The 25104-nt window shown below is 37.9% G+C and overlaps 1 protein-coding gene across 1 annotated transcript in view; it reads left to right on the forward strand.

Moving 5' to 3' along the window:
• The window catches only part of Ccnb3 (cyclin B3), a 50848-nt gene extending 26669 nt beyond the window's left edge, over positions 1 to 24179 (forward strand). Inside the window, exons 5-12 of the mRNA XM_047536393.1 lie at positions 139 to 3208; positions 4618 to 4713; positions 6284 to 6376; positions 16973 to 17110; positions 19292 to 19447; positions 20197 to 20346; positions 23348 to 23478; positions 23713 to 24179. Of these exons, the coding sequence (XP_047392349.1) occupies positions 139 to 3208; positions 4618 to 4713; positions 6284 to 6376; positions 16973 to 17110; positions 19292 to 19447; positions 20197 to 20346; positions 23348 to 23478; positions 23713 to 23782 (3904 nt within the window). The 3' untranslated portion in view covers positions 23783 to 24179. The remainder of the gene's footprint in view (positions 1 to 138; positions 3209 to 4617; positions 4714 to 6283; positions 6377 to 16972; positions 17111 to 19291; positions 19448 to 20196; positions 20347 to 23347; positions 23479 to 23712) is intronic.
• Positions 24180 to 25104: the final 925 nt, after the last annotated feature.

Here is a 25104-nt window from a genome sequence, read left to right on the forward strand (position 1 = left end):
GTTTTTTACCCTCTACTCTATGTCTCTTGGGGTTTAAACCCTTTTTTCTTCCAGACCTTAATTAATGTAGCAACAAAATGATATGGCAGGTGAGAACTGTAAGAACTACATTCTACTTAGACATTGTTTGCTTTACAGGTCTAAGTTGGAAATCTCACCAGTAACAGCTTCTGCCAATGTTGTGCCAAATATTATGGAGAAACCTCTCATTATGGACATATCCACCAACTTCAAAACACCAACTACTAAAGAGGCATCTCTCTTCAACAAGTCATTAGTTTTAGAAGAGGAAACTGCTACTGAGGAGATAACCATCAATAAGCCATCATTGAAGAAGTGCACAAATCATGGGGACATGTCCCTATCGAAGAAGTCATTATCCTTGCTGGAGCAGAATGACAATAATGATGAGTTTGTAATAGAGACAGTGACTTTGGGGAAGACACATAAACTTGAGGAGGCTGCCATCAGTGAGAAGATCTTATCCTTAAAGAAGAAGAAGTGCACATATCAGAGGAAGAAATCTTGTTGGGAGGAGTTGTGGACTTCCCAGGACAGTGATAATGAAGAAGATTCCTTCCTTATGGAGCCAGTGAGTTTTAGGAAGAAGCCTAAAACTGAGGAGTCATCTCCCAATAAGAAGCAATTACCCTTAAAAGAGCAGCAGCATGACACTACAGGGATGATCTCCCATGTGATGAAGCCACTAGTTTTACAGGTCACCACTGAAGAGAAGTCACTCACTAAGGAGCCACTGACCTTTAAGAGAAAACCTACTTCTGAGAAGGTGTCCCTTTTCTGGAAGCCATCTGCGCTGCAAGAAAAGCATGCCAGTGAACCAGAGGTGTCCATTTCGAAGACATCATTGACCTTGTGGGAGAAGATAGACTTGGAAGAAGATTCCCTTTTCAAGGAGTCATCAGCTTTTCAGGAGAAGCTTACCACTGAGGAGACAGTTATCACTAAAAGGCCATTTTTAAAGAGGAAATGCATTACTCAGGGAAAGTTGTCCTATGTGAAGAAACCAGTAGTATTGCAGAAGGTCACCTCTGGAGAGAAGTCACTCATTATAAAGCCATCATCATTTATAAAGATGTCTACCACTGAACAGGAATCTCTCTCCCAGGAACCATCTATGTTACAAGAAAAGCATACTACTCAAGAGGCTGTGGGCCTCTTGAAGACACCATGGGCATTGCAGGAGAATATGAATAATGAAGATAATTCTTCCATGGAGCTAGTTTCTTACATTAATAAGAAACATACTATCGGAGAGACAACATACACAAAGAAGCCATCACCTTTGAATAAGAAGTTTAATACTCCAGAGATGATCTCCTGCTTGAAGCCTCAGATGGTCACCTTGGGGAAGAAGAAGTCACTCACTAAGGAGCCATTGATTCCACAAAAGGCCCCCACTGAGGAGGAATCACTTCTTGAGGAGGCTGTAAGTTTCCCAAAGCAACATGCCATTGAGGAGGCTACCCCTGCCAAGAAGACTTTACCTTTAAAGAAGCAGCCGCCCATAACTCAAGGGACAGTGTCCCACTTGAAGAAGCCACTAGTATTGAAAACGGTTACTTCTGAGGAGAAGTCACTGGTTAAGCAACCATTGTCCTTTAAAGAAGAAAATGTACTTGTAGGGAACAAAAAGTGTACCACTTACTCAGTTTCCCTCCGGAAAGAACGGTCAGACGGGCAGGATATGATTGATAAAGAAAATAATTCCATTGTTCTTAAGCCAGTGTCATCTAGCAAAAAGGTAACAACCAATGAGACAGTCCTTTCCAAGATACCATTGTCTTTAAAGAAGAAGCAGACCCCTCAGGGGAAGGTGTTCCTTGTAAAGACGCCATTGGTCTTACAGAAGACTACATCTGAAGTGCCATCACTGTGTAGGAAGCTGTTGCCCTTTAAGAAGAAGCCTACAACCGAAGAGAAGTTCTCCAAGGAGCCATTTGCACTGAAAGAGAAACACACCACTCAGCAGGAGGGGTGTCTCTCAGAGCAGCCATTGTCCTTTCAGGAGAAGATTACCACTGAAGAAGAATCATATAGTAAGGATCCAATGATTTTGAGTGAGAAGCCTATCACTGAGCCACTTTCTTTGCATGTTAAACCTACCAGTGAAGATGATTCCCGTTTACAGAAGGCTTTGGTCTTACAAGAGAAGACCAATACCAAAGAGGACTCCCCAGCAAACCTGTTGGCTTTGCAGGAGAAGAACATCACTGAAGAGAAGTCCCTTTTCGATAAGCTCTTTGATTTGGAGAAAGAGCCCTCCACTGAGACAGCACCAAGCATAGAGGGGCAATTATCTTTAATGAAGCCTGATGCTCAGGGGCAGTTGGCTTTGCATGAGAATATTACCAGTGATGAGAAGTTCCTTATTAAGCAACCACTGGTCTTGCAGGAGTTTCTGAACATAGAGAAGGAAGCCTTTTTGGAGGAGCCCTTGATTGTACAGGAGAAACCCAGCGTTGAGAAGGAGACTGTACTCAAGAAACCATTGATCTTACAGAGGAATTACACCACTAAGAAGCAGGCTGTTCTCAAGGAGCACACCACTAACACAGGGGCTCACTTCAAGGAATCTTTGGTTTTACAAGAGAAACCCAGCATTGAGAAGGATGCCATTCTCAAGGGGCCCATGACTTTGCAACAGAAACCCACAGTTGGCGGGGGAGGCCTCTTCATGGAGCCTTTGGCTTCACAGGAGAATCCCAGCCCTGAGATGGAGGCTACCCTGAAGGAACTCTGGGCCTTGCAGGAGAAGCTCAATATTCAGAAGGTGGCCATACCTAAAGAGCCATTAGCCATTCAAGAGAAGGCCAAGGAGGAAAAGGAAGATCTCTTAAAGGAGCCATTAGCCTTGCAAGAGAAAACTACCACAAATGAGATATTCCTTTTCAAGGAGATATTAGACCTGGATGAGAAACCTACCACTGGGAAGGAGCTCTCCTTTAAAGATCCCTTGGCTTTGGAAGAAAATTCTACCCACAAGGAAGACACTTTTTCCAAAACATTCTTGACCTTTGAAGTTAAGAACAACCCACATGTATCCAGCACTGCCCTTGAATCCAGAACAGATAAGTCCAGTTCTGCCAACACGTGCAATGCAGGGTCCAGTACCACCAGCCAATCCAGTGCATGTGAACCTGATTCCAAAAGAACTTTCTCATCTCAGAGTGGGAACACATACAAGGAGGTATTTATCTGTCTTTTTTTTCTTAAATTCAGTGATGTGTTCATTGTATTTTGTAGCTGCTAGAAAAGAGATTTTTGTTTTATTTGGTGCTGGAGATTGAAACAGTGCCTTGCATATGCAAAGCATATATTCTGCCATAACACCTGTAGCCTAAAAGAGGTTTCTTCTTGTTTGCTTTCCTAAGCAGTTGAGCTGTATGTAGTAATTTACAGGAGGACCCTCTCCCTAGGGAAAGGGAGATGTTTTTTGGGTTTACTTCTAGTTTTATTTAATGATAGGTGATGCAGAATCATCTTAGTTTTCATAGCTCAAGGTTATCCATAATATGGGATAAATTTTTGAAATTCTTTGACATTTTTCTTTTATAGCTGGCCTTGTAGATAGAATATCTTTTTTTTTTCTGGTACCAGGGATTGAACCCTGGCTCACTTAAACACTGAGCCACATCCCCAGACCTATACTTTTTTTTAAATTTTGAGACAGGGTCTTCCCAAGTTGCTCAGGACCTCACTGAATTGCTGAGATGGGCTTTGAACTCACAGTTCTGCCTCAGCCTCCCAAGCTGCTGGGATTACAGGAATGTGCCACCACACCTGGCCCTTATAGAATATCTTGACTTCCTGATTGGCATATTAATTAGACCTAAGCAATCAAAGTATTTATATCCACAAGCATCTGGAATATTTTACTATATATCCTTGGACTTTCCAATGTTGGATAAGCAATTTCATTCTTTCTTAGTCATTTTAATCAGCATTACAGTGGACTTCAGTCAAAGATGAGGAAAGTTCACCAAGACATATACCAAGGAAGGTGGTCTTGAAGTAAATTAGAAGAATAAAGGGATGAGATTTAACATGCAGTAGGAGAAGTAAACCTCATAAACGAAAAACAACCTAGGTAAAGATGTAGAAGGGAGGAAGAGTCTACTAAGAATAATTGGGCCATATAAGGTACTTAAGAAGACAGATGACATAGCTAAAATAATAAATTAAGAATGCCTTTCTTAAAATGGCAGAATGAATCAAACAACATTACCCTATGTAAATTTATGATTACACAAATGGTATGCCTTTACGCCATGTACAGACAGAGAAACAACATGTATCCCATTTGTTTACAATAAAAAAAAAAAAAGAATGCCTTTCTTAAAGAGTCAAGTATACTTTTATAAATGACACCTTGTTCCTAGGGCATGGTAGTCATATACTAGGCATTTCTTGATCACTGGACAATATGAAGATTGGCGGGCCAAGAGGTGCTCTGTGATAGCCCAGGATACATGAGACTTGAGGAACCTTAGCATAAGATGTCAGTAGGGAGAAAGAAGTTATCCTTGATGGGTATGAGCTAAGATTTCCATGGACTTTTTCTTCTTCTAATATATCTTTTTGATGATTTCCAAATAGATGACCATACCAGAAGATGTTGACAAGGACCTCAGTGATCCAAGTTTCAATTCGATATATGTCAAGGATATCTTCAATTACATGAAAAAGAGAGAGGTGTGTAGGTATCTGGGGGTGGGCAATGATTTCTAGTCCTCATTTCCTTGTCAGCCTACAAGTTGACAGGGAAGGTAATAATGATGCAAACAACAATAATAAGAACTACCATCTATTGGTAGCTTACTATGGGTTGGACATTGTGTTTAGGGATTTATAGACATTATCTTGTTTAATTCTCCCATTAATTTCATTATAGTAGTTATTATCTCCCTTTTACATTTGGGGGAAATTGTCCAGAGTCTTTCTATTAGTATGTGGTAGAGTAGGGACAGGGACTAAAATCTGATTACCTTGAAGACCATAATCATGCTACTCTAGGTACGAAGGAGACAGTCTCATACACAAAAATAATCAAGTAGTTCACTTCTGGGTAATTACTCTAAGAGATCCTTTAAAAGATCTTTTTCCTTCCTTTTTTTTCTAGGCATGTTTCTGACTTTGCGTATGAGAGCACAACTGTTTTTGTTCTTAGATTACAACTTTTTGTTTAAGCTTTCTAACCTGGTGCAGTTTTCTTTTTCCTTTGAATTCTGCCAGTCTCCTTTACTACTAATATTCATCAATTCCAAATTTTCTTCTGTCTCTCTCAAGGGAGTAGACAAGAACAAGATTATTAACCACCTAGAATTTTTATTAGGATATGTATAAATGGGTGGGTGAATATCTTATCCTCTCTATAGGTGGAGAACAATTGATTATCTGACTTCAGAGTCCATGCTTTTTCTAGTGTATGTATGTGTATATACACACATATATGTGTATATATATTTTTTCTTGACTCTTAAGGGGGGTTATATCCAGATAAACCCCATCATAAGTTGAAGCATCCTAGCTGAGACACAGATCACTATAGAATATAGATTATTTCCCCTGGTGATCATGTGTCTAACTGGGAGCTGTGACTTGCTGCTGCTGCTGCCCAGTATTGGAAGATAATTTTACCTCATATTATTACCCCTGGAAAAATCACAATTAAAATTTGAAGTAGAGTTTCTACTTAATGTGTATGACTTTTACACCATCAAGTTGAAATTTATTAAGTGAAGCACTGTAAGTCAGGGACTGTCTATACCTTAGGGAAAGTAAGAGACAACTTTGCTTTTTTAAAAGTATGAGCCTTGGTTCAGAAGTATTAGTTTCACTTGGAATCTTGTTAGAAATGCAGAAACCTAGCCCCACCCCAAACCTTCTAAATCACAATCTGAAGATCTACCAGATCCCCAAGTACTGCATATGTAAAACTTTGAGACAAACTGCTCTACAACGCATTGTATTGTGCTTTAGACTGAATTGCAAAAAGGGACAGAATCTTTTTAGCATTTATCTATAGCCATAGGTGGAATATTATTCCTTATTCATCCTGGATTCCTCAATACTCCTTCTAACATTTGAATATGATATGTGTCCATTTTCCAAGGATAACTGGAACTTGTCTGGAAAAAGATACTTTGATCTGCCCTTATCTGATATCAGTCAAAAATGAGTTAGAACTGTGAGAGAGAAGTTAATTGAGTTATAATTTGAACTATAAGAAGAGTTTATAACATTTCTTTCTCATTGATGCCAGGAAAAGTTCATACTTATTAAATACATGGACAGGCAGACTGACATCAACAGTGATATGAGGGCCATTCTTATCGACTGGCTGGTGGAGGTACAGGTAAGCCTGAAAATTGCTGCCTTAAGGAGCTTCTGTCTCTTTCTCAGTTATTCATTCAGCAGTACCAGCCAAAACATGGTAAAATTTTACTGGATCCTTAGAGCTGAAGAAACTATAGTTCCTGCTCTAAAGGAGCTTATGATTTAGGGGGCAAGGTAAAATATGCAGACAAGTAAGCATAATACAAAGTAGAATATACTAAGTACTCTAAAAATGCTACAATGTAAGAAGAGACTTTCTAGAAAAGACAGTGATAGTATGGTAGTTCTGTCATTCTCATAGTCTTATAAAAGTGTATCTAGTGATTTGGATTAGGGTCATTGGCATGGTCTTTCAAGCTTGGGTAGAATGGGTGATAGGAAGGACAATGTGGCACCAGACATAACGGGCAGACATCTGTTGAGGAATGAGTATTTGGGAAATACTACTATTGACACTTTATTATTTTGTACTAAGGAAGGAGAGCCCAGAATAATACCTGGCACATATAGGGAGTCAAAAAATATTTTTAATATTTATATAAGTGATGCTTATATATAATACTATATATTTTATTCTACTTTATCACATCTGTAAATAGGCATTTAGTCTATTTTATCACATATGTGAATTTTGTAATTGTCTCTGCAGTCAAGACCAGAAGAATCCCTCATGCTTCTTTTTTGCAGGGAGAGGAATACTGGGGATTGAACTCAGGGGCACTCAACCACTGAGCCACATCCCCAGCCCTATTTTGTATTTTATTTCAAGACAGGGTCTCACTGAGTTGCTCAGCCCCTTGCTTTTGCTGAGGCTGGCTTTGAACTCATGATCCTCCTGTCTCAGCCTGCACTGCATTTTCTTTATCCATTAATCTCTTGATGGACGTGTAGCTTATTTCCATTTCTTGGCTATTGTTAATAGTGCTGTAATAAACATGGGAATGCAGAGTGCTCTTTGAAATACTGAGTTCATTTGTTTTGGATATATATACAGGAGTTGGATTTTAATTTTATTTTCTATTTTTAATTTTTTGAGGAACCCCCATACAGTTTTCCATTATAGCTGTACTAATTTATATTCCTTCCAACAGCATGCAAGCATTCCTCCTCTTCCCTTTATCACCAGCACTTGTTACCTTTCATCTTTTTTATAATAACCATTCTTACTGTAGTGCAGTGATGTCTCATTGTGGTTTGTATTTGCATTTCTCTGATAATTACTGATGTTGACCATTTTGTCATGTACCTGTTGGTCATTTGTATGTCTTTAAGAAATGTCTATTTAGATCTATTGTCCATTTTTTGATTTTTTACTGAGTGTTTGAAGCTCCTTATATATTTTGCATAACCTCTTGTCAGATATACAGTCTGCAAATATTTTCTCCCATTCAGTAGGTTATCTCTTTACTGTTCATTGTTTCATTTGATGTGTGGAAGTTTTTTAGTTTGATGTAATCCAATTTGCCTGTTTTTTAGCATTTCCATTTCCTATGCTTTGGGGATCTTGGCCAAAAATTACTTGCCTATTCCAACGTCTCATTTTTTCTGTTGATTTTGTATCCCACAACTTTGCTGAATTCATTTAATTATGGGTTTGATTTGTTCTTGCATTTCAAGTTCCTTGAGGTACAATGGTAAGTATATTTGAGATCTTCCTTCCTTCTTTCTTTCTTTTCTTTTCTTCTTTTTTGTTTTAATACTGGGGATTGAACTCACTTAACCACTGCCGCTGAACCACATCCCCAGGCCTTTTTTATTTATGTTGAGACAGGGTCTTGCTAACTTGCCTGGGCCTTTCTAAACTGCTGAGTCTGGCCTTCGAATTGAGATCCTCCTTCCTCAACCTCCTGAGTCACTGGGATTACAGGCATTCTCTGCCACACCCTGCTCTTTCTACTTTCTTGAGGTGGGCATTGATTGCTGTGAACTTCCCTCTTAATGCTGCTTTTCCTATATAACCAAAGATTTTGGTGTGTTGTTTCTCTATTTTCATTTGTCTCTGTTGTTCATTTGTCAAGAAATTTTTTATTTTCCTTCTTGATTTCTTCTTTGATCCATTGGTTGTTCAAAAGTAAATAATATCCATATATTTGTATCATTTTCAAAGTTTTTCTTGTCATTGATTTCTAGCTTTATTGTACTATATGTACTCAATATGATTTTAATCTAAAACAATTGTTGGAACTTGTTTTGTGGTCTGTTATATATCCTGGAGACTATTCCATATGCTAATGAGAAAATATTTATTTATCAGATGTTTGATGGAATGTTCTGTAGTTGTCTGTTGGGTCTGTTGGGTCCATTTGGTCCAGGGTGCAATTTAACTCTGGAATTTGTTGTTTTTGTTGTTGTTGTTGTTGTTGTTGCTGTTAACTTTCTATCTGGATGATCTTTCTATTGCTGAAAGTGGAATGTTCAAGTCTTCAACTATTATTGTATTGAAGTTTCTCTTTCCCTTTAAGTCTACTAATATTATCTTGTATATTGTGTGTTCCCATATTGGGTGCGTATATATTTAGAATTATTTTTTCCTCTTGTGGAATTGTTACCTTTATCATTAGATAATAACCTGTTCTCTTTTTACTGCTTTTCATTTAAAGTCTATTTGACAGAAGTATGGGCACTTCTACTCTCTTTTTGTTTCCATTTTGCATGGAATATTTTATTCCTTACTTTTACTTTCAGTCTATGTGTTTCCATAGGAGTGAAGTGAAGTGAGTTTCTTGTAAGCAATAGATAGGTGGGTCTTGCTTTTTAATCCATTCAGTCACTGTGTCTTTAAAAAATTTTTTTTTGCTTTAATTAGTTGTACATGACAATAGAATTCACTTTGCTATATCATACATAATGGAGTATAATTTCTCATTTTTCTGGCTATACATGATGTAGAATCCCACTGGTCTTATAGATATATATGTACATAGGGTAATAATGTCTGATTCATTCTACTATCCTTCCCATCCCCACAACCCACCTTCCTTCACTCCCCTCTACTTAATCTAAAGTAACTCTCTTCTTCCCTAGCCACCCCCATTGTGAATTAGCATCCACATATCAGAGAAAACATTCAGCTTTTGGTTTTTTGGGATTGACTTCTTTCACTTAGCATGATATTCTCCAGCTTTTCCCTAGAGAACTTAATCCATTTAAATTCAAGGTAATTATTGATAGCTATTATGTGACTTATTTTCTAGTTTCATTGTAGTTCCTTTTTTTTCTCCTTCTCTTAACAGTCTTCCTTTGTGGTTAAGTGAATTACTCTAGTACTATGTTTTGATTTGTTGTTTATTATTTTTAGTTTGCCTATTATAGATTTTTGCTTTGTGGTTACCATGAGGCTTAAAAAACATCTTTTGATCATAAAACACTATTGTGAAATGATATATACTTAACACGATCATAAAGATAAGAACAGAAACAAAAGAATAAGAGAAAATATAAGAAAACTCTACAGTTATATTCCATTCCTCCCCAAATTTTGAAATTTTTATTTTCCTTTTTATATTTTTCTGTTGCCTATCTCTTAACATATTAAAGTAGCTACTATTTTAGTTGTTTCTTAATATTAATATTAAAGATACAAATGGTTTACATACCATATAATATTAGAGCATTGTGATTTTTTGTATAATTACTCTTACCTCTGAGTTTTGTGCCTTTCTATATATTTTAGTTCGATACACAGATGCATTGGCATTTTAAATAATCAATCCTATCAGTTCTTTTCCTTTGTGGCTTTAAGATTTGTTCCGTGCTTAGAAAAGTCTTCAGTTTAAAATTACATAAATATTTCTCTGAATATTTTATAGAACATTTATAATTTCATCTTTACTTGAAATCCTTTGTCTGGAATTTATTTTGGTTTTGTGTCAGCATCTAAATGCATATACCCAGTGATTATCCATTTATCCTAATCCCATTTATTGGTTTCATTATGCACTGGTTTGAAATGACATCTTTAGCCTATATACTTGGGTTTGTTTATGGTCTTTACATTCTATTGCCCTGTTTGCCCATTCTAACATCAGTAGTATATTGACTTTATTATTATGGCTTTGTAATACATTTTATTGCCTCTTTACTAATTTTTTACAAAATATCCCTTGTTGTTCTTTATACAGAATTTCTTTCTGGTAGATTAATTTGGTCAAGTTTTCAAAAATAGCCCACTGAAATTAATTCAGGGAAAATTCACAGATTTTACAATACTGAAATTTCCAAGCCAATTATGTTGTATCTGTTTAGTTATCAGGTCTTTTTTTACAATTTTAATTTTTAAAATCTTCATATTGGTCCCACTATTTAAAAATGTTTTTTCTAGGTATTGAGCAGTTTTAGAATGTTACAAGTACTATCCTTTTTCCTTTAAATTTATTGCTTGTAAATTGAGAATGCAATTAATATTTTTGTATTTATTTTGTGCTCATCCACTTTGCTGAATTTAATAATAATTTATTTAATTTACTCTTATACCTTATTTGGAATTTCTGCATCTCTATTCATAAATGTTTCTTTTGTAAGTTTTTGGAGAAGGGTACTATCATTACTAATCTGTGGTTCATGCTTTAGCTACTTAAATATTTAGAAGAAAATTCCTATAATATTAATTTAACACAAGAGTTATATTTTCCTCAAAGAACTCGCCCATGAACCTACTAATGCACATGTGTGATTCTTTGAGAATTTTTTCTCATCAATGATTTTTGTAAATTTTCTAAAATATCCATTTCAAGGATATTTTCACAGTTATAATAGATTATTCATGGTATTCTTGCATAATCCTTTGTAATGATTGTTTTTCACATTCATAATGAATGTGCTGTGTTACCTTTCTCCCCATGTGCTTGTGTACAATATACGTGGTGTCTTTTCCTCAGAAGAGATTTCTTTTCAGTTCTCTGGTCATTTTCACAAAACTAACTCATCATCACTATTACTTTTTCTTATGAAAGTTTATTTTGTTTTTCCCTGCCTTCTTCAACTGAATGCTTACTTTGTTTTAGTTATTTCTACATGACCCAGGCTTAGTTTCTGTTGTCGTTGTTTAAATCACTGCTTACTTTTTTTTTCAAATACTTTCCTTTCTTTAGTTTGTTTGGTTTACTGTCAATTGCTAGATTTGTTATGTTGTGCATTAACAATGTGACCCAAATGATAATTTCTGCTTTTTAAAAGCAAATGAGGCCCCTGTATGGTGGCACACACCTGTAATCCCAGCAGCTCGGGAGGCTGAGGTAGGAGGATTGCGAGTTTAAAGCCAGCTTCAGCAACAACAAGGCACTAAGGAACTCAGTGAGACCCTGTCTCTAAATAAAATACAAAATAGGGCTGGGGATATGGCTCAGTGGTTGAGTGCCCCTGAGTTTAATCACTGGTACCAAAAAAAAAAAAGCCAATGAGATTTTCTTCATAGTTTCAGATATAAGATTTATTATGAATGATTCACTGAAGGACTGTATTTTTCCATAGGGTACAGAGTTTATTAGATCAATTTTGGCTTAATAATTATATAATTTATATGCTAATTAATGTATTTGCTTAATTTATATACATCTGAGAACATTGTGACACCCACCTGCAACTGTTGTTTTCTTAATTTCTACTGGCATTCTTTCAACTCTTTCATCCCACCTTAGCTTCCATGCCCCTTATATTTTTTAAAAGTGCACAATTAATATGATTATAATATGTATATGGGTGTGTATTCATGTATATTTTTGTATGTATGCATAAAATCAACAACCCTTTTCTCCTATGTTATATGGGAAACCATACGAGTTCAATTTAACAGTTTACTTGAACAAGAAAATGTTCCTAGAACATTCTAGACCGAAGGTATTCAGGTCACTACATAAGTAGGTTATGCTCATAACCAGAGACAAGTAAGTGACATACAGAAGCAATCTGATTGGCTGCAGTTGAATTTGCTTTATGTGGTCACATTTTGTCATTTTCAACCCCTGATTGGCTGGAAGTTCAACCTCTGTGATGTGGCTAAGATTTAGTTGCTTAGTTACAGGGTTATACTCTTGTTTAGGTTATAACCTGCTTGCATATCAAGCAAGGTTGTAATTCATTGTAAGATGTTTTATACCAAACTTATCCCTCAAGTACAGAGGCTGGTTTAGGTCAAATTTATTTTGCTTCAACACTCCTTTTCTTACTCTCTGGGAATAATAAGTATAAATATTTAGAGTGTAACCATCCAGTTCATTTGTTGTGTGTCTTATTGTTACTAAGTTTTAACTGTCCTTTCTTCAAAAAACTTAAATTATACGAGTAATACTTTAATGCTTATGTATACATGCATATAAGCACACACAGAAATATAGTTTTTTAAATGGGTATGTGTTTCATGATATTTTTGTTATATGAATAGATCATGTGGTACACATTGCTCTGCAGCTTGCTCTTTTAATAATAAATCTTTGTAGTCTTTCCATTTAAGTGTAGATATACTACATTCTCTTGAACTGCTCTATAATTCTGTTGAATGAATATGATCTTTATTTAAGTATCTGCTTTGATAGAACTTAATTTCTCCTCTATCAAGATAATTTACATGTTTTACTTCATTTCTTTCTCTGCTTTTTAAAATAAACTAGACTTTTAGATCCAAATCATTATTGTTTAATACATTATGTTTCCTATGAATAATTATTTTGACCTTTCTAGGCATGGCCTTTTTTCCTTAATTTCATCTGTTATGTTGCAAGACCTTTTAACATAAAACTTCAGTGTTTCTTTCCCCAATAAATAAAATTTTATCTGCTCTTTCTTTGGTATTTTTACCCTTCTACCTTTTCTCTCCTTTTTTCTTCTTCTATTAATTGTTTTACAAACTTTGTGTCCACGGCTGACTTTCAATAGTTAGCAGAGTGGGAACTGCTCTAACACCTGTGAAATCTTGACCCAGAAGCAGGTTGTCTACAAGTAGTTTACCACTGTATTCCCCAGGAACATATGTTGAATGACAGGTGAGAGGGCAGCCTCCTTTCCACCTGCACCCCATTTCCCAGGACAAAAGGCTCCCTGCAATGGGTTAATATCAGCAAGCTGTGGGGGTGCAGTGGAGTTGGTCAGCACATGCAGACATGTGTAGTCATGCAGCTACTATGAAGGCAGAGGACCCACTACCCCAGTAACTGAAGCTCCTTTGGTCCTACAGTGATGCCCTGTACTTTGGATTTTTTATATATATATATATATATATAAATTTATATATTTATATATATAAATATATTTTTATATTTATATTATTATAAATAAATATTTATATTTCATTGTAGATGGACAGAATACTTTTTTATTTATTTATTTTTATGTGTTGCTGAGGATCAAACCCAGTGCCTCACATGTGCTAGGTAAGCACTCTACCACTGAGCTGCAACCCCAGCCTTGATGCTCTGTATTTTGCCTGAAAGAATTCTGATCCTTTTCCTTCCTTTTGAGAGAGTGTATATATGTGTGTCTGTGTGTGTGTGTGTTTGTATGTATCTCCAGGATCTATTCTCTATGTCTCTGAAGTTTTCATTCATTATCTTTTATCTCTCAGTTTCAGGAGAATTTCTTAAAGCAGTCTTTGGAATATTGATTTGGTTTTTGGCATTATCTAATATACTGTTCACTGTCTGTTACAATTTTTTTTTAAAAACTAATTAACTGTGTTACATCATAAACCAGTTTTTCTGGATCCCAGAATTTCTATTTTCGTAGGTTCAGTGTCCTTTCAAATCTTTTTGTTGTTGTTGTTGAGAATATACACTTTAAAATTGAATTCTGTTCTTGGGAATGAAAGGGTTTTATAGGGAGTTGGTTGCTTGTTTCTCTTTTAAAATTTCTTGCTCCTTTTCATATGTCTGGTTGCTTTTTTCTGTTTATTCATCTTTGTAGAAGATGTTCTTAGAGTTTTGGAATTTGAGATAGATTTTGTCAGATTTGTCTTCTAATTCAAGACTTAGTGTATCCTTTATTACTAGTTTTGATTCATCTGTTGCTTCCCTTTTGTTTTCCCCTTACCTGTCTCCATTAAGAACAATCATTGTTTATTGAGAATTGAGAGTTTTGGTTTTTTTTTTTTTTTTTTGGTTCTGGGGATTGAACCCAGGGCCTTGTGCGTGCAAGGCAAGTACTGTACCAACTGAGCTATATCCCCAGCCCTTTAGTGGGTAAGATCCATAGGAAATATGATAACTGTTTTCAATAGCTGTCACAAGAAGGATTAGACTTCTTTCACATAATTTTAAATGGTAGAATTATATTAGAAGGGTATTATCTAACATTCAAGGAAGAGGTATTACTATAACAGACACAGCTAATTAAAGCTTTATTTGGTATTAGAAATTGAACCAGGGGTGTTTAAACATTGAGCCACATCCTCCTGTTTTATTTTGAGACAGTCTTGCTTAAGTTGCTTAGGGCCTTGCGAAATTCCTAAGGCCGGCATTGAACTTATAATCCTCTTGCTTTAGCTTCCTGAGCTGCTGAGATTACAGGTATGCACCACCATGACCAGCAAATTTAAATATTTATTATATTTAAATTTTGCCCATTCAGATACTACCCACACATTTACATGCTACCATTTCATACCAGCATACATACATGGGCAGATAAGGGCCTATTTAAAGTACTTGAAGGAGTCTATAAATACTTGTTGTGTTATTTGTTCATATGCATTATCTCAGATGACTGCTGCTTTCCATTCCTACCCTGTTTTATTTTTATTTTTTGTAATGACCTGAACTGTGATTTCTAGATATTTAAAGTGATAGTCATTACCTTTTATCTACATAAATTCTTCCCATCCTTTCTTATGATATTTCTTTGGACAGTGTGGTAGACAGAATAAAATATCCATGTCCTAATCCCCAGAACCTGTGAATACATTACCTTATACAGTAAAGTTAAATGAAAATCACTAATGAACTGAATTTAAGAAAGGGGAATTACCCTGGGTTGTCTGAGTGAATGAGCCCATTGTAATCACAAGAGTCCTTAAATGTGGAGGAGGGAAGTTGATTGTGATTTAATGTGAGAAAGACTTAGCTGATTTTGAATGTGGAAGGAGCCATAAACCATGGAATTTGGGCAGCCTCTAGATGCTAGAAAAAGCAAGAAAATGGATTCTGTAGTTGAACCTCCAGAAAGGAACACATCCCTGCTGACACCTTGATTTTCAGCCCAAGGGTGGACTTCTGACATTCAGATCTCTAATATAATAAATTTGTGTTGTTTAAGTCACTGAGTTTTTAGTAATTTATTACAGCTGGATTAAGAAACTACTATAGGTTTCTGAGAAAATTCAAAGCTGTATTCAAGGTACAGTTAGAACTGCTCTTGGTATTTATGTAGTCAGACACTTAGTATGTGTATTGCTGAATTGTCGTATTCAGCCATCTTCTGATAATCATTTGTTTATGCAAATATCCATCCATTTCTCCAATGCTTCTCATTGGCCTGCTTTTTGGTCATCTGGGTTCCTCGCAACATGATTAGCCTATAAAAAAGAAGACCCAGGGAAAGCTTACAGAGAGGGTGATTTCACTCAAGATAAGAGAGAATTTTCTGTTAAAACCATTCAAAGAGGAATTAGTCTGTATTTGGAGGTTTGGAAGGCAGGAGCTGAATAGCTATTTTGTGGAGATATTAGGAGGGAACATTAGTTGAGGTGTATACTAGGAAAGTTTTTTGTTTTTCTTGAATCCTTGGAATTTGGGATTTGTGGGGAAGAAGTATCACTGATGGTTGGTGGATTCACTGTGTACAGACGTATAAATTGTGTTTATACAAGAGCTTTAGCCAAGGCAAAAGCAGCCAGTGGAATTCAGCTCACATTGTTTGTCAAACCAATGGCTGTAGGGTTGTTGTGTACCTTTTCTGATTCCTATAAAGATATTATCTAATTGATGTGTGTTTGAAGGGCTGTATTCACTCAAAGAAGGCACCATTTTTCTTCTAATTTTCACAAAGGTACTACATGAGCCAGCATAAATTCTGGGACTGGGGTTACATGGGAAAGTTTCTCGGAGTTGGTGAAGGCAAGATAATGATAATTAAGAAAAAGAAAGGAAGGGGGGTTATACTACTAATGATTTAATTTTACTCTGGCTCCTCCTATCTCTTAGTTCTCTTCCAAGTTGTGCTGTTGGTTCTTGATCCCAATTAATATATTCTAATAGCATAACTAGTTGAGAAAATTAATAATCAGTTAATTGACTATATTTCAGCTAAATAAACATGATATCTTTATGGAGTTTACTGTACAAATTTATAACAAATGGGGAAAGCAAGAACCCGAGTATTAGAGATCAGAGGGAGAGTGTGTGTGTATCCACTCAAGGTGCTCACAGAGAAGGCAAAGCAACTCTTTCTCTCTGGCTTTCAAGACTGGTTACCTATTCAAATGTGTGAGGACAGATAATGCCAGGGTCCTCAAAGGCATGGGAGATATGTGCAGGTACTTTACTAAAGTAGTTTCTGCATTCCTAGCATAGTCTCAGCTGGCCAGGACTATCCATGATGCCACAGATAGTTCAGGAAGCTAGATCGGTATGGAAATTTTTATGGATCTGTAAGATGTGCTGATTCTTGTTCCATTTGTGTAATCCTCCAGATGACCTTTGAGATGTGTCATGAGACCTTGTACTTGGCAGTGAAGCTGGTGGATCACTACCTAATGAAGGAAGCATGCAAGAAAGACAAGCTACAACTCCTTGGTTCAACTGCCTTTCTGATTGCAGCAAAATTTGAGGTGAGCATGAGTTGCTAAGGTCTAGAGAGAACTAATGTGGTTTCCACCTAAAATAGAGAATGAACATGTATATGTAGTTTTACATGCATTCACACATATATACACAAACATATGCATACATTCATATGTATTTGTATCTATCCATGTGTTTTCAGTTACATACTTTCATACACATAATTTCCCCATCAGTTTCTTATCTGTCTTCCCAAAGCAGGAAAACTGGTGCTAATTGGCAATGGTGCTCTATTTGTTTCCTGGCATGAGCAAGGTTCTTCCATTTCCTCTTTGAAGATGTGTCATGAATGTGTGTGCCTAATTAAATGGTGGTTCTTTTTAAAACTTCTTTCTTGTCCATGATTCTTTGCTTCCCAACCTTTTCTTGTTCTACCAACTCCGTCCCCATCTACTGGAGGCTTGATCTGCATATAGAACAAAATGTCTCCAAATCAGGGGGCTGGAGCTATTTAAGAGAAAATGGCTTGATATAGAAGGCAGTGCATCTAAACACCCCAAGTAAAGTGGTCATTTTTGAAATAGACGAGTAAAAGTGAGTTTCTGGTCTTTTTTTGTAACTATAATCCATCTAGCTACATCTCTGATGCTTTTTCCTTTTTCAGGTGCTAACTAAACTTGTTTAACGGTTATTTCTCCTTCGGTTATGCTAGCAGTCATGCTAGTTATATAATACCTTAAAGTTTGGGAATAGAGAGGCAGCAACTTTTATTAAGAAATTCAGAGAGCTTTAGGACTATGGATTTATTTTTGTGCTGGTCCCCTTACTCCCTCCCCAGTTCCCACCTCCTGTCAGAATCCTCATTACTTTCCTCTACCTGCTTCCTCCCTTCTCCTTCTCTTCCCCTCCTTCTCTGGTCACGCCTCCTCCTTTCCTGCTTACACCAAGAGATACTCTCCACCTTAGCTTCTGTTTGGGCCCTGGCCAAAAGAAAAAGGGACAGTAATGGAGGAAAAGGGACACTTCCTGGCATAGACCTTCAGTGCAGCTCAGAGAGCCACCAGATTCTGGTTGATTTGAGTTGCTCCACAGAAAAAGAAAACCAGAGAACTGAGAGGAGAGAGACCTGTTCGAAAACTGTATTACCACCAGAAGAAGATAGGACCTAATGGGGTGGATTTTTACAGTGCCAGAAGCACCACAAGGCACAGGGCCTGAGAGCAGTGATGTACTGTCCTGATGAATGTGGAGCAGGAGTTGGAGATCTAAGGCCTGCTCTGGGAAAGGGAGGGAAGGAACCCACAGAAAGGGGAGGTATAGAGGGGGAGAATGTACATGGGGCAGGACAGAGGGATTGAGAATTAGAACTGCTGTCCTGGGTGCTCCCTATTATCCCCTGTCTTATGGAGCCTGAAACTTAGCTATAGAAAGATCATGAGGAGGCAGAAAGACCCTTGACTCTTTTTCTTACCAGGTGGTTACTGCCTATACCAGCCTTCTTCCTATAGCTCACGTTCTCTTTCTTCTTCTTGCTCTTCCCCTTCCTTCCCTCCTTCCCTCCCCTTACTGTTTTCAGATCAGAGATTAGATCAGTCATGTACTCTATTAGAAGAGGAAGCTGAGACCCAGAGAGCAGAAATGACTTGTTCAGGTTCTCACACTACTGCTTTCTTTCTTCTATCATCATCCCATCTCTGCACCTCTCTTACAAAAGTACTTTGGTACTTTTCAATTTTGTGAGGAAAAGATATCTCTTATCCATAGCATTTAGTAGGGACTCTCTGTCCTGGCCACCAGAGGATGGGTGCTCTTGGTTCTAAGATTTGCTAAGAAGTGTTCCTCCCCTTCTTCCATCTTTTCCTTCTCTGCCCTCCCTTCCTCTTTGTTGACCAGGGCCCAAACAGAAGGTAAGATGTAGGGTATTTCTAAGGGTAAGTGGGAAGGAGGGGAAGAGATGGAGAAGGGAGCAAACAAGTAGAGAAGGAGTTAGTAAGAATTCTGATAGGAGGTTGAAACTGGGGAGGGAGAGAGGGAGCCAGCGCAAAAACAAATCCATAGATCTGTAAAAGTTGCTACTTCTCTACTCCCAAACCCTAAGTTTTCATACAACTAGCATGAAGGATAGGTTGTCTCCTATCCTTCACCCTTCTTCCCCTTTGCCTTCATCTATAAGCAGAGAAGAGAGTGATATCTGCCTGATTGTGACTGTCTCCCCTCTCCACCCACAGGAACCCAATCCTCCTTGTGTGGATGACTTCCTGTACATCTGTGATGATATTTACAAGCGAGACGAACTACTTGCCATGGAAATCGGTATCCTGCAAGCCCTCAATTTTGACATCAACATTCCCATCGCCTATCATTTTCTGCGCAGATATGCTAGGGTAAGACGGTCAAGGAATATCTTTTTTCTTCCACTTCTGGGTTATAGCCACTCTCTATACCCAGAGTGGCTGACAACCTCTTAGCTTAAAGTTTGGTAATCTTTGTGAAGTAGTTGGGGTGAGGGGCAAGTTACAGATTAACACAATATACTTGTAAGATTTGAGATGAGGACAGAGTAGGGGGATTTGATCAGGAAGAAACACCTGAGACATTTTGGGGGAATGTGGGCAATGCTCTTTCTTGAGTTTCGGTTACAGAGAAGGCCACTTTGTAATTATTCATTGTATCCTACAAGTGTGCTTCATGCACTTTTATTTCTGTGTTATAGATAATTTTTTTTTCAAATAAGAAAAGGGAAGGAACTGTTTGGGAATATGGGGGCACTTTCTAGGGTAGAACCAGGTGCATAGTTGTAGTTGTGAGACTTTGACTCTTTAGAGGATGACTCCCACAGAAAGGGGAGGTGGGAGGGCCCACAATTGATAATTTATTTTAAAACCCTAAAGGTGGCAAATTGCACTGCCAATTTCAGAATATCCTCCAAAAGAGTCTGCTTTTGCAGGCACAGACTGCTGGCCCTGTGCTTCTTGCAGGCATCCAACTTTAGGGTGAGCCATGGTGGCAGGAGAAGTACATTGCTCAAGCAGAAAGCCATTTGGAATGGGGGTAGCATAACTGGAAAGGAGGTCTTCTGCCTGGTACTACTTTTACAAATTGATTGTTGAACCTGTCTTCTTGCTGCCTTTAGTGTGTCCGTGCCAGCATGAAAACACTGACCTTATCCCGCTTCATCTGTGAGATGACCCTGCAGGAATATGACTACATCCAGGAGAGGGCTTCCAAGCTAGCTGCTGGCGCCTTCCTCCTGGCCCTTTACATGAAGAAGCTTGGACACTGTGTAAATATTTGTGATGAGGGTTTGGGGGTTGGTGGGGGTGCAAATTAGGGCTGTGGGAAGCTCTTGGTGACAAAACTGCCATTTACCCATAGTTATGAATTCTTTCATACCTGTAGAACTTAGGGACATGGGTTTTGGAATAGTTGTTTCATTTTTCTTAGTCAAAGTACCCCTTGTTACAAAGAAATCTTTCCTGAAATTCCAGTATTACAAAACAGACTAAGGTGAAGTTATTCTGGTTGTCACAGGTGTTGGGTGGGCCCACTTCTTATCCCTGACCCTATTCCAGCTCTATCCTTTGCAGTCCCTTCAGCAAAACTGGCCCCTGAGGGAACTTGTTGGAACAGGATTTGAAATGCCCTGGCCCAGAGAATATAGAGTAGTGAAGTAACAGGGTACTCAGAGGCATGTCAGTTGTGTTGTCTTCAGAAGAGGAAGGCCTCCAAAGCCATCTACCCAAACAACAAGCAAAACTCATAACTGATGCTTTCTCAATATTCTAAAATGTTGTGAATAAAAACAACTTTAGAGAACTTTGAATTCTTACTGATGTGTAACATGCAATCCTTAGAGAGATTATGCTCACAAATAAAGCTCCTACTGTCAGTTCAACCACTTCCAAGTCCCTCCTATCTATAAATCCTAAGCCACCATTGATGGGAAAACCTCTCAGTACTGAGAAGGAACTGTACAACAGTTGTGTAATCCCAGATAAATCATGATGAAATTTTTGGGAACAGAGAAAGTATTCAATAAATAGCAATGATTATGATGAAAAATAATAAACAATAATAATGGCTAGCAGGGTGTTAAAAATCTAAATCTTCTCTATAATCAGAATGGGTATAGCCATAGCTCTGGAACTGTGGTCCTGGAGTCTCTGTGCTGAGCCAGGCTGTGACCATTGTATCCTGCTGAAGTTCATGGTTCCTAAAGTGGACAACTGAGGAGTTTCAAGATAGCAAACTGTGCACCAACTAGGCTAGAAATATTTCAGTATTTTCATACTCGGTGGCTAAACCAGTGAGTGTCAAATGAGGATTACCAGCTCCAAAATCCTGTTTTATATACACTGCCTTTTCTACAGAGAAGAAAAGCTGTACAGAAGAGGTGACTTTAGTGTCTTGAAAGATAAGTGGAAATTCATGATAAATGTTTAAGGTGGAGGGAGCAATAATGAAAAAGAAGTGAAGGTGCTAAGGAAGGAGTGTGATGTGTTTAGGACTGAATAAGACATCTCCTGTGGATAGAGCAAAGGGTGTGTTAATAGGGAACGGTGAAAGATGAGATCAGAATGGTAGGTTGGTAGGTTGGTAGGTTGTGGCCATATATACCATGCTTAGGGAACCCACTTCACTTCTTTGTGTGTGTGTGTGTGTAATACTAGTATTGAACCCTGGGCCTTGGGCATGATAAGCAAATGTTCTACCACTGAACTATGTCTCCAGCCTGAGAGACCCACTTGTTACTAAGGCATTGAAGGATTCTTAGGTAGAGAAATAACATAACTCTTTTTGTGTGTTTTGGAAACAATCCTTGTGTGGCAGTATAGAAGGAATATTAGATGAAGTGTACTATAAAAGTGGGAACACCAGTAATTAGATGAAGGGTACTATAAAAGTGGGAACACTAGTGAGTAGGGCATTATAATAGTCAAGGTGAAGAATTCAGGGCCTGAACTGACACAGTGGCAGTGACACTATGTAATCTTACTTAGTGTGCGAAAATACTGTGTTAGTCCTTGATCAGCACACCAGTGATTACCTTTTGTCTATGGCAGTGGTTTCCAGACAATACTCGGGGGACTCCTGGGTTTCCTTCAGAAGTATGTAAGGGACCATGTAAATAGAAAGGGTTCTAAATTGATGGGTTTCTTAACCCGACCCCGACTTCCTGATAAGCCCAAATATGGGCTTCCAGGTAAGCTATTTGGGGAACAAAAGGAATTCAGGTCAAATCATTTAAGATATTTTTAGAAAACCACCAGCTTACAGATAAGTCTTCTTCCTTTCTCTGCCTGTCGAGCTCTCATTTGACTTTCAGCATCCACTGTCAGAGTGCCCTCCTCTGTGAAGCTTTCTGTGACTCTCCTAGTCAGAGTTTATGGGTTCTGCTCCGCTGTTCCTCCAGAATCCCATATTCACTTCCATCATAGCACTTAGTATACATTTTGTAACTCTGCATGTTTGTCTCTTCCTCTAAACTAGACTCATCAAGGGGGAATGGGTGCCTTACTCATCGCTGTATTCCCAGCATCTTACTTGGGGTTTGATATATTAATCCTAGCTAGCATTGTTTGGGCACTTCCTATGTGCTAGACTCTTCTCTCTCTCTCTCTCTCTCTCTGTACATATTCATTTAATCCTGTGATTACAATTACTGTAATGATCCCAGTTTGACAGACTGAGAAACTGAGGCACGATGAGGTTAAATAACTCTCTAGGTCATGCCATTAATGGAGCTGGAATTTAAAAAGAAGCTGTCTGCCTCCAGTACCTTTGCTCTTAAACATTGCCTTATTGCTTTGACCATATAATAAGTTTTCTTATAGTTGAGTGAGAAAATGAATGCATGGAATGATAGTTGTTAGAGCCAGAGGTGAGGATATGTGTTAAGTTCCTGTTGGCTGTTGAGTCGGGACCCAGATTTTGTTTGGAGTTTTACTTGGCAATTGGCTCTGGACCTCATAGTAAATTACAAAATCAGTCTTGTTCCTTATGACTTTGGAAGGTTTCAGCTTACATGAATGCCTGTGACCAGGGTTAACATCTAACTGGTGCATATGAATATGGCCATCCTAGAAGTTTGTGACTGAAAACTTTTCTTCTAGATAGTACCCTATAATTATTGGTTGATGTTCATACTGTATGAATCTTTGAAATGTTTTGAATATTATTCATTCTTAAATGATAGATGGGAAGTTTGGATGTAGAGTAGCAGAGATGGAGGAAGGTTATGCTTCTTATGGTAAAAGTCAAACGGTTCATGCTTCTTCTTCTAGGTTCCTATCCTGGAGTATTACAGTGGCTACAAGTCCATTGAGCTCCACCCCCTGGTCAGGCGACTAAACTTCATGCTGACTTTCAGTTCTTACAATAGACTGAAGACTGTGTATTCCAAGTATTCTCACCAGTAAGTACCAAGCCCCAACTGATACTGGGCTTTTATTCGTGGGGAAGATTTAAAATGCCTGGACCAGACTAACCTCATATAAAAGAAAAGTGTTCAGACATATTTCATATTCCTTTCTACTCTAGTGTTAAAAAGCAAGATAGAAAACCCAGGGTCTTAAGTCTTACTTGTTCCATGGAGCCTGTTTGGCTTTGACCTATTTTACACTGAGCTAGACCCCTCTTCCTTTTGCAGGGTCTTCTTCGAAGTCACCAAAATCCCACCCTTGGACTTGTTGAAGCTGGAGGAGATTTTGAGCTCTTAATTATGAGACTGAGGATCTGGCACTTTGGCAAAAGCCATGAGGGCTGAGAAACCATGAAAATAGGCTGTATTTATTATGTGCTTGAGTTTGTCTTTTGGTTACTTTTCTTCATCCTTTTCTTCTCTTCGTTTGTCTTTTTCCAAACTGATGTTTTAAATGTTTAAGTTGTTTTTATGAAAGAGAAGAAATTATTGTTATGTTTGACAAAAAACTTAATAAAAAATTAATGGTTATTGTTGAAATAGCTTACCCCCCCTCTTATGGCTCAGGTGCTCCAAGCAAAGCCCAAGAAATTTTCTTTCCTTTCTAGTAAATGCTGTGCCTCAGCGTCTAGCTTAATCAGTTTCTTTCTGTCTTAGGAAGTTTTCTTCTCATGTGAAAAGGAATTGTGAACAGACAGATGGGTCTATTAGAAGGAGGAACCTAGGCCAAGACCAATGAGAAAGCCCCTTACCCCCCAGGCAAGCCTCAATATTCAGAGCTGGGGTAGCTGGCAGTGTAAGCTAATAACCGTGGGTCCAAATCTTGCTTTTTTGCTGCTTCTTAAATGATGAAAAGGTAGGGATAAAATTTTTTCGTTTGGTAGCAGGGACTGAACTCAGCAGTGCTTAACCACTGAGCCACATTCCCAGACCATTTTTGTGTTTTATTTAGAGATAGTCTCACCAAGTTGCTTAGGGCCTTACTAAATTGCTGAGGCTGACTTTGAACTCATGTTCTTCCTGCCTCCGCCTCCCAAGTCGCTGGGATTACAGGTGTGTGCCACTGTGCCCCACAGTCATAAGAATTTTAACCTGAATCTAGCTCTATTTTCATACTAAGGCAGCTCCTCAAAGTCTAAATTTGAAAGAGATACTGCTTGAAGTGGTACATTGAAATCTTTTTTGGCTCTAATCTTCTGCCAAGAGAAATAATTTCTAGCTGCAAAATCAGCAAGCTGAATGCAAGCATCAACCACTTGCCCAGTCTTTCATTCATAAAACCTTCAGAACTTCTGTTCACTTCCTCTTTCTATTCTATCTTTGGGGTGACGTATACTTACTGGGACAGTGGTTTCATTTGTTAGTAGAGGAGTTGAGCATCTTCTGAACCAGTTGTCCAAGAGCCTTTGTTCAATCCTGCCTCTAGGACCTCCACATAGTCTTACAAGTAATATATGCCACAGTAGCAGACATTTTGGGCTCTATTTTTTTATTGTGGCAGGCAAATGTCCTAATTGGTCTGTGGCCATTTGTCACATATTTTGAATATCAGTCCTGGGGCAGACATTTGATGGAAGGGACTGTTGAACATGTTATAGGGAAAATGACTACAGGATTCTG

This window comes from Sciurus carolinensis, chromosome X (assembly GCF_902686445.1).
Source record: "Sciurus carolinensis chromosome X, mSciCar1.2, whole genome shotgun sequence".
NCBI lineage: Eukaryota > Metazoa > Chordata > Mammalia > Rodentia > Sciuridae > Sciurus > Sciurus carolinensis.